The following is a 13865-nucleotide window of genomic DNA, read 5'->3' on the forward strand; positions in this document are numbered from 1 at the left end:
TAGAAACCCAAATGCTGAACAACTGAATCCTTGCACATTCTTGTTTATGTCTAAGTAGATCCCATTAAGCCCTGGGCACTTGGCTTGACTACTCCCTGGATCAAAGTTAAATTACCCAACAAGCTTCTTTTCAGAGAGAGACACACGCACAGACTGACTCACCTTCCAGAAGCTATCCACTTTGCCATACACAAGGGACTGGTTCTGCCTTTTGATTTCATTAATGTGGTGGATGTCACTGGAGTTCAGGTGCTGCTCGACCACAAACCCCAGAAAACTGTTGTCTGGGGTATGAGCTGGTGTGCAAAGAAATGGAGAGGACAGTTAGTGTCCAATCAGCAAGAAGAAACAACAATCACATATTTAACACAGGCCACCTTACCCATAACAAAATGTTTTCATCTTACCCTGTTCTTTCTTACACCTGAGGGAGGTGAGGGATTGCCCTCTCCCACACGTTCCCAGTAAAACCATCATAAGAATACTTCTCTCTAGGATGGATTAACCTGAACCAAAACCTGCTCTTTTTAGGGAAAATACATCTGTCTGAAAATCATTAAGCTGTGTATTCTCTTCCTTGTTGCCTCAGAATAAGGCTACTGTCCGTTTCCCAGCAGAAATGCTCTCACCCAGGTTTCACCACCCACTGGCCAGAAATCTGTAGGGGGCAGGGCTGATCGGGAGTTCTGAATAGGTGCAGAGCCCCCAAGTAACTGAATCTGACTCCAGCTGTGTTTTTCACCCAGCTACATAACAAGAGGTTTAGGGATAGAGTGATGAATAATCCCCAGAACCTTTCATCTCCTCTAAGAATTACTCACTCATAAAAGATGTAATTATGGGGGTTATATTGAACAGGTGCATGGAATGAAGACCGAATAAAAGGTAAAGCTTGCTGGGGCACAAACCACTCCAAAAAAAAAAACCAACCACTGCAAAGGAATACTGTCTACAGAGTATGCTATTCTGGAAAAGAAAATTTTGGATTTCTCTCATTTGGGTTCTGTAACTTCTCTAACACTTGACCAAGGGGGACAGTAACCCCACACCCTCTCCAAACATCTGCATCTCGTGCCTGTAATTTTAAAAGGCATTTCACCAGCAAGTGACAATCAGAAAATAATTCTCTCTGGATTAAACAGAGACCCTCTTCTCCTTTACCTTCATTCTGTCAAGAGAAATCTCAGTTTTTCAGGAGATGAGCCTGCAGAGACCATGTGCGGCTGATATTAAATGAAGCAACTGCTCTGCTTGGCTCTGACCTGAATAGAACAGCTATAAATAACATGAAACCAAATTCCTCCTGGTAAACTGAGATATACACAAGATTCCGAAAAGTCCACACACTGCAACCTTAACCACATCCATTCATAGGTAGGTGGACAGCAAATAGAGAAAGCTGGTCCCTTCATCTCGTTCTGGTTGTCCTAGGATTGAGGAGCGGTTTCCCAGGCTTGTAGCAGCACAGAAATCCTTTCAGACAGACAGATGGGAAAAGGCGAGCCTGCAGCACAGGCCTAGGACTCCGATGCCCAGACTACAATGTCACCCACCATGCATGCAGGGGAACACGATGAAGAAGGGACACTGGTAGGAAGCCCTGAGCTGTGGAAATGCACGAGCCATGTAAATACTGTGTTGTCACCCTCCGTTTCCCAGGCTTTTGCCTAATGGGGGTGACAGAATGAGGAGATAATAGGGTTGTGACTGGGGAGCTGTGTTCAGTCCGGCCAATCTGTTATTTCATTTCTGCATTTTTGAACAAGTGCCCAGAGGCAATGGCAATGGCTGCAGTTGGCTGGAAAGTAAATTACTGAATAAATTCTACTGCCAACAAGAGGCAATGGTTGTTTTTCCTCCCCCTTTTGAGGAGCTGAGGGCACAGGGAATTTTCAAGGATTAGCGGGGACAGGAACACAGCCTGTGTGCATTATCAGTGTTACGGTGCAGCTTAAAATATTTCTTTGTAAAATTTTGTGTTAATTCTAAAAGTTTGGAACTCAAACCTGACACTCTACTTCAGGATCAGGTGTTTTTAAATTTTTTTATTTTCAGAAAATTTACATGGTGATTAAAGCATGATGCTTGAAATATTTGTTTCTGAAATATAGTCATTTAGTCCTTAGGTAGGCACTTAAATAATCCAGCAAGTAAAACAATGGGTTTTATTTCATATTATAATATATTAATGCATAGTAAAAAATAAAATGCTTTAGCTACCCAAATGAAAAAATACATATATGTAACATTTTTGTGTGAAAGATTCTCCTAGCTTCTAGCTTGACTGGTGGGAGGGAGAAGTAAATATCAGAAAAACTTGTGAGGAATGGTGGGCTTTTGCTGCTATGACTATAATTTGGTATTCAATCAACTCTGACACTATGAATTTCACATCTAAACTCTCTTCTATGTTTTCATCCAAACACTTTAACTCCTGTCTCACCTTGTAGAATGTTAACTTAGGGATCAACAACCTGCAAGTGTGGTTTAAAGGACCTCAGGTGAGACTTGAGAGTTACAAACAGTATCACCACATTTAATGAGCCAAGGCCTGAGCACTGGTCTGACCTCTACATGCCTTCTCCTCCCAGGTGACTCTAAACTTGCCACAGGACACTAAACCTTGACCACATAAGGGTCTGCACAGCTGTGACTCGCCCCAGCAGGTGATTCTGAAGTAACTACGGGTCCAGTGTGGCTTGCTTCCAAGGATCTGAACACCAGCTGGAGCCTGCCTGGTAACATCTGCCGAGAGCGCCCTGGTCTTATCACAAGTGTTCTTAATGGTGCTTATAATAAATCAAAAGCCACAAGTCCAGGAGGATATTATCTGAAATGTCCATTTCATTGAGTTCAAATTTCAGGCCAACCTTTCTTTTTTGCTCTGCCTTAGGAAGGGAACAGAGACTTTTATTGTGTTGGGAGGGATTCAAAGAGAAGGTATTTACATTTTAAGGTAAATCAAACAAATTTCAAACAGGATGCAGGAAATCCTGTACTTTCAGTAATACCTCCATCCCAGAGGATAAACAAATGTGATTTTTAAAAAAGATGCTGATATTTTGAGTTGACTACATGCTAAATTCTGTGCTAAGTGCATTATAGTTACTCTTCCATTTTAACCTCATAACCGTGTAACACGTTTGTACAGATGAGAAAACAGAGAGATTTGGTTTAACTACCCAAGTCTACATGCTAGGAAACGGCAACACTGGGATTCAGAGTCTGACTGGCTGCTTTCAGGGCATCAACTCCTTAAGTCACTCTAATATACAGCCTCATAGTCCAAATAATTTTCTGGACCCTGTGAACAGCAGTGGTAAACCATGCTTCAGAGGAAAATAATGTTCTAAGGTAGAGCAAAATACACAAGAGGGATCCAGAATACATATGCAGTATCACCTCAGTTTCTTCAGTATCTTGTGCCATATATGTATGTGGGACCACACAGATTTTTTTTTTTTTACATGCTACAAAACTACAGGAGATTTGCCAGACATTAGCAATGATTTTAAGATAATTTAGAACAAAACATCTCTTATTAAGAGAAACACTATTTTAAGCACTTTGGAAGCACCTATTTACAAATGATTACAAATCAGCTTGATGTGTTCCCTGAGCAGAGTATGATGATAACTACTTCTAAGAAATACTATTAGCTTAGCTTGAATAATTCATTCAATGACAAATGTTTTGAAGCATTTCTACAAACTAGGTTATATTATAAGTATTGACAAATTACAATATAAAGATGAGTTTCTGCCCTCAAGGAGCTTACCAACTACTTCAAGGTCAACTTGAAAAGTCAAGTTGAGCTTTCTTTCAATTGCATAAATTTTTGAGGTCTGTTTTTTCTATCAGTAAGTCCCAAACATCTCTAAGAATGTTATATATCTTCACGTCCCCTGGTCACCAAGAGAAGAAACCCCAGTGCCAGCCTGGGCCCATTCTTTAGCCCTCACAGTCAGCAGTCCCAGGGATATTAGTTTCTCAAAAATCCATCAACTCATCCTTTCCTTTTCATATTTGTTAGTCCAGACCTTCTCACTTTTTGCTAAGACTTCTTTTTTGCTAAGACTTTCTTTTTCCTAAATACAAATGGATTTATTGGTTTTCCTGATTATAACAGAAATATATCCTCAGATTAAAACATTTTTCAGATAATAACAATATGAGAAAAAAATAAGTTACATATCTTTCGTCACCTAGAAATAACCCAATTACTGGTCTTTTTTTCTAAGTTTGTGGTTCATTTTTCCCCTCAAAATATTGAATTCCAGTTAATGATGTCAAGCTGAGGCATCAGAGGGTTCTTTTATGCATCCCCCCCCCCCCCGCAAAGAAAAACCAGCAAAAACGGTGGATTGATGGATAGAGAGAGGATTGGCATATGGATTGATACAGTATATATACTGCTTGTCATCATATTCATGACATTTTTGCTGATTCTGATGAAACCGACAATAGAAACAAATGCATTGAAAAACAGTTATGTCACACAAGAATTCTGGATTAAAAAACTATACATTACTACATTATGTGACAAATTTTACAAAAACTGATTTTTTTTTTTCCCCCAAATGGTGGTGATACTAGTTTCTTCAAGAAAGAAGGCTGGGATGCAGGCTAGGGAAACTAATATACAGTTGAGCTGAGAAGATGAGCGCCTAAACTGTTGACAAAAGGCACTTCAGGGTAAAATTTTCAAGTGTAAAAAAGCAATTTAGGAGGGAATGGACTCCTTAGAAGAATAACACTGCTGAAAGCTGAGACTCAGACTGAAGGAACCACGAGACTGATCCTACTCCTCACTGGTCTGCACAGAGCTTAAAGGCAAGAGCCCTCCTGATTCAAGTTAAAGGCCAAAATGGCAGTTTCAATCACAAATAGCTCCTTTGGTTGTCATGCCCTAAAAATAAAATTGTATGTGGAAGTTAACTGATCCTTAGCTACAGCCAACAGGCTTATTATTTGCATGAATGGGAACTGACTTGGTTCTAAAATTTCTGTTTTGCCAGGCAAAATTTTTTATCCACAAGCCATCATTCAATTTGATCATGCAAATAAAAATGGCTGTGAGCTCCAGATCCTGGGAGAAATTCAGGGTTGGAATGTCAATGATAATGACAATCATTATGTTCCGAAAGCCCAACAATGTAAGTAAGTTCCCTGGGAAGACACAGAAAGTAAGATGAGGCCACTGGCCTAAAGAAGTTTCTGCAATCTTAAATTTGTACAACAGTCTCCTTCCCTACATTGTTGCATGGACTAAAAACAGAATAGGCAATATTGTTCATTCTAGTTTAATTCCATCAATAAAAGACTTTCTGAATGCCTACTATGTGCCAGCCACTCTTCAGGATGTTAGAGTTCCAGCAATAAACAAAGCAGCTAAAATTCCTGCCATTATATATCTCAGATTCCAGGGGAGGAAAAAGAAAATAAAAGTAAGTGAAACATAAATACTGGATAGCAATAAAGTTATGGAGGAAAATAAACCAGGGAAGGGGAGTAGAAAGTTGGGGAAGGAAGGAGTTGCATTTTAAAAGAGGAGGTCACAGTCAGTCTCACTGAGATGACATTTGAGTTAAAAACCTGAAGGAGGAGATGGGAAAGTCTAAAAGAAGAATGTTCCAAGAGATGGGACAACCAATGCAAAGGTCCTGAGGGGGAGTGTGCCTATTCTACTCAAGAAACAGCAAGGAAGTAGAGAGAAATGAGCAAAAAGCAGCGTAGTAAGCGACAGGGTCTTGAGGACCCTGGGAAAACTTGCCTCTAGTTGCCACAACTAGGATATTCCTCGCCTCTGCACTCAAATTTTCCCTGCTCCATTCACCTGGGTCTGTAATTTCTAAAGTGGAAGTACGAGAAGGTCTTATTTTTGCATACCTCCTGACTCCACTGAAAGTAAGCTTCCGGAGAACAGAGACTTAGACATCCCACAGATGGTCAGGGGACACACACTGAACAAAAGGATAAAATCGACAACCAAATAAAGATTCCAATCTAACTCCTAAACTGACACTCATAAGGAACAAGAAAATACTTAGGCTTAGTCACCTCTGTAGCCTTTACTAAGGAGCACCTTACAAGGATTTGGGAAAGAGGAGAAGGGGGTAAAAAAAAAATCAAAGAGGTGGAAGGTGAAATGGGAAAGTTCTAAACACCTCCAGAATCCCTAATCTGCTCTTCTCTCAACTTCGTTATAGCTCCCTGTCTTTTCTGCTCCAAATTTCCACAAGTACCAAGAAACGCTGAATATTCTCCAACCTTGACTATACAGAATGTGAGCACCCAGAAGGCAAATTCTTCTGTGTCTTCACATTGTGAATGACAGCCAAAATGTTGTAGGTACTTAACACATACACACATAATAAATAAAACTATACGAACACAGTTTGCTCAGGCAATGTAGTAAATGTTCTATGGCAATGATATGAAAAGTGAGGCTGTTAAGTAGAACTGATTTCAAAGGTTATTGAATTTTTTGTAGGATATAAAAATAAGGTCTGAGATCTGAAACCAGGGATGGGGTATCTTGTAATGCCTGCTACTGTTACTTTCAGCCATCAACTCTAGGGAAAGAGAGGAAAAAACTCAATTAGACAAAGATGATTTACCACTGCCAATGTTTTTACACAAGCCAGATGAAGTTGTAAATGAGGGTGTGGTGCAGATAATTAGAGCTATCCAAATACTGGAAAATTTACAGTGCAAGTCATCAATTTTAGAGCTTTCTCTTCTAAATGGTAAAGGCAAATGCCTTCACTCTTATTTTTCTGTGCAGGCAGATTTCTTGCATTTATTTACTGAGATATAATGCACCTTGTTTGAGACTGTGAAAAATAAAAGATGGCCTTTAGGAGGTTATAACAAGCCATATGCATAGACTACAGGCAGAGACTGAAATAATACCTAAATATATGCCAAGCCAGGTACCTGGCAACCATTAAAAAAGCATCAGTTAAATCTCAAGAAATAACAAAAGCATCCCCAAATAACTATGACTTAGGAACTAGCCACTTGACTGTAGAACAGTCTTGGAAACAATGGTTTTCAAATCTGAGTAGAGTCTTGAAGAAAAAAAAGATGATGTATTAAGTGGAAAAAAAGGAGATACAAAATTTTGGTAAGTATGTGACAAGTATGTAAAAACATACTTGTGAAAAAGATAAAAGTTACACCAGGGTTAGGGGAGCCTTTTTCAGTAGGAGGAAGTCTTTCCCTGTTTTTGTAATTGGGTTACATTTCTTTATAAATTTGATTGGAAAATTGGAGGAAGTCACTTAAATAGAGTTTTAAAGAAAACATTACATTTTGCTTCTCAGAGACCAGCAGGCTGTTGGGTGAGGCTGGGGCCAGACCTGGGGAGGAATATGGTTGGGGGTTGAGGCCAGAGAGCCTAAGGTCTTGAATACTTTGCTGTGGAGTTTGAAAATCATCCCATGGACAAAAGGAAGGCACTGCAGTCTCTGAGGAGAAATCGCCTAATCCAAGCTGAGCTTTCAAGAGCTGGTTTTTGTGGCTGGAAAGACTTAGTACCTAGTTCAGAGGTCATGTTAACACGTGGACAGGAGGAGCGAGCAGGAATGGGGGCCTAGAAGGAGGAACAACCAGACTTACCAGATTCCTGGGGAAAAACCATCACTTAGTAGATCTAATCAAATGGCCTTAGTATCGTCTGGCCACCAGTCCCTCCAGAAGCTGCTTAGGAAGGTGTCAGGAATAGTCTATGTGGACACTACCTAATATGCCTAACTGCAAAGAGAACACATGACGACAATGGCACCAGCGAACTTCTGAGACTGGGGGCAAAATAATACAGAAATGCAAGGTTTTTCACCTTGTAGAAAACCCACCAACTTAGGAAATGAGTTAGAGGAGAAACAGAAGGAGTCTTAAAGTGAGATGCGTACCATGAATATTTAAGAACGCAAACACATTCTGGTCCAGCGTATTTCGTTTCACTGCTCCTCAAGATGCATCCCAGTGGTGTATTTTTCTTTATCTTCCCACTGGGTTCTTTTGGACTGGCCTTCCCCATGCTCTCTGTCTGCACATAAACCACAACACTGCTACGTCTTATGATAAGGCAGCTAGTCCTGAAGACTTGATTCCTCAAGTATAGCACTCTATTTCCACAGTCTCGGAACTTTTCATTGAGCACTCCATCAGTAGAACACAATCTAAGCACATAGGATTCTGAGTACATCCTTAGTATATGTGCATATTTATACAGAAATTAGATAATGATTACTCTCCAGCTCATATATTAAGCACTAGTCAATTTGTTTCACTTTTGAAAAATTAACAATAAATAAATATAACTTTTGATATTCAAAGGAATGCCATTTTTCTTCAGACCACTGCGGTAGCCACATTGACCCAAAAGGTAAAGGAATGGAGGGCTCTATGGGAAGGACCTAGCAGACTGGACCCCAGGCCTTTGTCACGTGGGAAGAAAGGGGCCCTCTTCCAAGCATGCATCCAAGTTCACTGTGGGCAGGCGCTGGAAAACAGAGTGCAGGAGCTTTTTGTTGTTGCTGCAAATTTTCCAGCTCAGACACATCTCAATAGGATAAAGGTCTCAAACTGCTTTATTTCTCTATTCATTTCCATATTTCCTCCATTCAAGTCAGCCTCATCCATGAGAAAGTTTTCCATCAACCTGTTACTTGATGGATTTAGCAACCACTGATGATGACTGCTTTGCTCTACTGTCTCATCAGGACTTTTATAATGCTCATTTTCTAATTCATTCCTTTTGCATTTATTAGTTGTGATTTCTCCAAGATTAATGACTTTCTCTCATCAACTGTTTGATTATTTTCAAATACAATTTGTGCTAGAAAGGCATGATCAAAGCTGAATTCTTTCACTTTATTTTTTACAGTAATGAGGTGGTATCCTAGCAATCTGCAAAGGTGACCTACTACACTTTGTGGAGTCTTCTTGGTTGGTATATCATTCCGGAATCTAGAATCTTTAGGTACTCCCCTCTTTTTGTATACTAAAGATCTTGGTTCCTACAACATACCTATAACAGTTTCAAGTAACAATATAAATATTTCCCACTACAACTGTATAGTCAAAAGATGGTCTTTTAAAGCCACTTAAGTAATAATCTTCTCCATATGAGAGGTTAACATCAACCTCATGCGTATAGCTAGGTTTGTCTCTGTTTTCAATTCTTAGTGAATGCTTTTCTTTTTTACTTGAATTTTTACTGTGGTAAAAAACAAGTAACACTAAATTCACCATCTTAACCTTTTTTAAGTGTTCAGTAGTGTTAAGTATATTCACACTGGTATGCAAGAGATCTTCAGAACTTTTTCATCTTGAAATACTGAAACCCCATAGCCATTAAACACTAATTCCTCCTCCCAACTTGGTAACCACCTTTCCATTTTCTGTTTCTATGATTTTGACTACCTTAGATACTTTATGAGTGGAATCATATGGTATTCACCCTCTTGTGACTAGCTTATTTCCCTTAGCATAATATCCTTGACGTTCATCCATGTTGTAGCATATGAAGGATTTCTTTCCTTTTTAAGGCTAAATAATATTCCATATATATGTATACTACGTTTTTCTTTATCCACTTGTGTGGATGAACATTTGGGTTGCTTCTACCTCATGGCTATTAGGAATACTACTGCAGTGAACATGAATGTGCAAATACTTCTTCGAGATCCTACTTTGAATTCTTTGGAATATTTCTCTTTTAAAATCAGGTAAAACATTTACATGGTCCTAAAGTCAAAATAAGGAATATTAAGAGACATTACCCTTCTAGCCCCATCCCTGGATACCTTTTTATCCAGTGAGAATCACTTTATCCAATGGTAATCACTTTTATTAGTTTATTTATCCTTTCATTGTTTCTTTTGGAAATATAAGTTCATTCATATATACTAACATGACCACACACACTCTTCCTCTATATCTGACATATATAAAAGGGAGTAACTCTACATTGTCCTGCACGTTGATTCTTATCACTTAAAATATCCTAGACATGCCCCTCCTGGAATGAAAGCCTTCCTCATTTCTTTTTATAGCTACGTAGTACTTCACTCTATTAATGGATCATATTATTCACTCAGTCCCCTATGATGATTACTTGGGTTGTTTCTTGTTGCTTCCTATCACAAACAGTGCTGCACTAAATGCCCTTGAGCACATGCCACATCTTGATTTTGCTCATTACCTTTGGAATAGATTCCTATATACGAGGTGCTTAGTTGAAGAAAGAAAATGCAGAGGAGGTTTTACTAGATCCTGACAAACACAACCCTATTGGGGTAGTACCACGCTGCATTCTAACCACTAGGGTTGAAGAAGGCTGGTTTTGCTCACCGCATCATCAGAATAGCCATGCTGTTCAACTTTTGCATTTCTGCCAGTCTGTACATGGGACATGGTATCTTGGTGGAGTTTAAAAATGCATTTCTCTTACTGTGAGTGAAGTTAACATCTTTCTACATGTTCAGAGCAGTAAATTTCTCTTTCCTCTAAACTTAATAGCCTTTTCCCATTTTTCTGTTGGAACATGGAACTTTTTCTTAATTTTTATATATATATATGTATGTGTACCTGTAAGGGTCTATATTAGTAATTTAGCCCTCTGTGGTATCATTTGCTTATGACGTTATTGGTTGTTGTTTTGCCATACAGGTTCTTCTTTTTTTAAAAATATAGTCAAGCATATCAATTTTCCCTCATTTCTGCTGAATTCTGAGTCATGGTTAGGGAACTTATTCCCTTCCCAGGTTAACAGAAATTAATCCATGTTTTTATCTTCAATTACATTTTAAGCAGTGAATTTCCTTCAATTTAATCAACCAATACTGCTGAAATTCTCCATCCATGGAGAACAAAATAGGTTTGCAGGACTGTAAATTCCAACATTCTAAAATAGAACTTTGTTTTCTAGGAAAAAAAAAAAACCTCTCTTCTCTACACCCTGGAAATTCCATCTCTTGTACAGCACACACCTGCCATATCACCCAGCGGTTTTAGTCACTTTGAACACAGTTAATGTTTTATTTCACTTGATTTAACACACAGGTCACTTCTTAGGCTATTCTGTGCCACCTTATCCCATCCCTCAAAGTTACACAGCAAAGTCAAATCACAGGCAAACTGAGCATCCTCACCACATTAGGTAAAGCCATCTGTTACCTAATGTGCCAAAAATCAATTTGCCCCATGAACTGTGCCCCAGGGATGGTATGTAATAGCAGGATGATACAGCTCCATGAACAATAATGTTTATGAAGCATACAACACACTCTCACAAATCTGAGCTTAATAGAACACTTAAGGATGAGTTGATTTTTAAAATTACTCTCCATTCTTAATTCTCCCTTCTCATGCCTAACACCCAAAGATTAGTCCAATGCACGTGCTGTTACATTTAGTGAGTGTGAGACAGGGGTTACCTTCAGGTAGCTGCATACAATGGGAAGGGACAACCACATGGGAAGAAGATTAGGAAGGGGTCTTTTGGGTCTTGGTTCTACAAAGCAAACAGATTCATCTCAGAAGTTACAAAGTGGAAACCTCTGGATCAAGCTTATCCTGATAATTTTAGAAAACAGGAATTCTCTCATCATCCAAATTATCTCATGTGGCCTTTCACTTCTGGAATAGGGCTTCATCTCATTACTCAAGACTATTGACTTACAAAATAAATTCACTGTTGGCATAAACACTATCAAATGTGGTTTTTGAGTTCACAGTCCTCAGTTAATTAGAAATGAGGCTAGTGCCAGGTAAACAGAAAGCAGCAGGAAGAAATGGTAAAAGTGGGAAAATAACCCTATAGAAACAGAAAATGTCTAAGAGCCTTAGCATCTGTGGCCAGTTAATTCATCATCATTTGGTGTGCTGTTCTTACTATATTGGCTCATGAAATAAGCACTGCTGCTGAAAACAATGACACCAAGTCAGCAAGAGAAGGTAAAATTTCATTCTGGGCCTAGGATTGAAGAAGTCAGTAAAATACAAAACGGAGTTTAAAACAGTTCAATTTTTTAAAAGCTGTTTTTTTCTTTAAAAAGTTTGATGCTTAAATAATTAAGGTTTAATTATGTGGAAAATAGATCTGCATGAAAGACTTCACCCCTCATTAATGACAAAGTGTACCCTAAATAGCATCTATGTGGCATAAAATGTGTTTAGTGCCTGCCAATCTAAAGTCACTGCAAAGTCCTTTCCCAAGTAGTTTCTAATGATACTTTGTACTGAACATTTTTTCTCCAGAATATTTCCAAGGCTTTTCAAAAAATGTTAATGTGGCCTTTTGATTTCAACTAAAAAACAAAACAAAAAAATTCAGTAATTCCCAAGGAAAAGGTTCAACAGCACAGACTTCTACAGCTAATGGTCCTGAGAATCATAACCCAAAATATATGGTGGCTAATTTTCTCATCTATCCTTGGTGGCATTCTGGAAAGCATACATGAAACAGGAATACTCACGGAACATGGTATAAAACTGCTGAGGGTTCAGATTCCATTTTCCCCAGGGGGTCTTGTGGCCTTTCGATTGGGCATAATTTGCATGATTAAATTCGGGTTCAGTACCAAATGAATCGAGGACTCGGAGCATGCACCTGAAAGAAAACAGCAATGTGTTTAACACTACATACTTGCCCCCAAAGTTGAAAAGGTAAAAGCTCTAACCCTTCCTTCAGGACTACTAAAAATAGGCAAATCCTTTTAGACAGACGCAGGACCAGACAAAAACGGAGATGTTTTAGAATAGCTTGTGTACCAAACATCTACTTGTGTCAGTTTAGCGCCTGAGACATCACATAGCAGACACGATTTGCTTCAGATCGGGTAACTAATTACAGAGGATCAATCAACTACCAGCAAAATAAAAAGTTCTATGAAAGCTTGAACTGGGGACTGCCATGTTCAATGCTGTACCCCCAGCACCTAGCCAGAGCTGAGCACACAGTAGGTGTCTAATCAACTGATGCCAAAGAAACAGAGCTACCATCTACAGAGGTCTTATTCTGCTTAAATCATATGACATGTGTTATCTCTAGGAAAAATCACTCAACGTTTTCATCAATTGGAGTATTCGACTTTATATTAAGCTTAGAATCTTTCAGTAGGCAATAGTATTTTTTATATATCTGATAGCAATAGAACTTTATTTGCTTTCTCCTAGAACTTGAAGAAATGTAAGTGAAGACGTTTTGTTTACTATCCCACCAAAGCCATAAACAGGGCCAAATCTGGTCTACCGTCTATCTTTGTACCGTCTGTGAGCTTAGAATAATCTTTACGTTCTTAAATGGTTTTTAAAAAATATTTTGTGACATGTACAAATTATATAAAATTCCAATTTCCGTGTTCAAAAATAAAAATTGCATTTGAATGTGGCCACACCCTGTTGTTGATCTATTGTCTATGGCTGCTTTCATCCTGTAACAGCACAGCTGAATAGCTGCAGTGATGCATATATGGCCCAAAAAGCTCACAATGTTTACTAGCTGGCTCTTTTCAGAAAGTTTCCTGACCACTGCTCGAGAGTGCACGAAGAACAACCAATTGGAAGAAAGGAATCAATCCCCAAACAAAATTTATTGATTTTGGTAACATTTCATCACTGACTTTCAAAGTATTTGATGTAAATGAAACTTGAGGATGGCCAATAAAAGCAGTTCTATTTTCTAGTATGTATCAATAATACTTCTGAATAACTTTTAGAAGACTAAGAAGCATAAAAGTAAAGATTGAAACCCACATTTTAGAATCAGATGATGGTAACGACTTTTAAAAATCTGGCTCAGTTTTTAAAATCCAAACATGAGATTGGACTTTCTAGGAAATGTACTCATAAAT

The 13865-nt window shown here is 38.6% G+C and overlaps 1 protein-coding gene across 10 annotated transcripts in view; it reads right to left on the bottom strand.

Moving 5' to 3' along the window:
* The window catches only part of MGAT5 (alpha-1,6-mannosylglycoprotein 6-beta-N-acetylglucosaminyltransferase), a 333504-nt gene that overhangs the window by 94154 nt on the left and 225485 nt on the right, over positions 1–13865 (bottom strand). For all 10 annotated transcript variants that reach the window (XM_030916139.1, XM_030916138.1, XM_030916140.1 and 7 more), the window contains 2 exons: positions 12489–12622; positions 163–296 (listed from right to left, as the gene is read on the bottom strand). In XM_030916139.1, the coding sequence (XP_030771999.1) occupies positions 163–296; positions 12489–12622 (268 nt within the window). The remainder of the gene's footprint in view (positions 1–162; positions 297–12488; positions 12623–13865) is intronic.

The sequence above is a fragment of the Rhinopithecus roxellana genome, chromosome 14 (assembly GCF_007565055.1).
Source record: "Rhinopithecus roxellana isolate Shanxi Qingling chromosome 14, ASM756505v1, whole genome shotgun sequence".
Lineage (NCBI taxonomy): Eukaryota > Metazoa > Chordata > Mammalia > Primates > Cercopithecidae > Rhinopithecus > Rhinopithecus roxellana.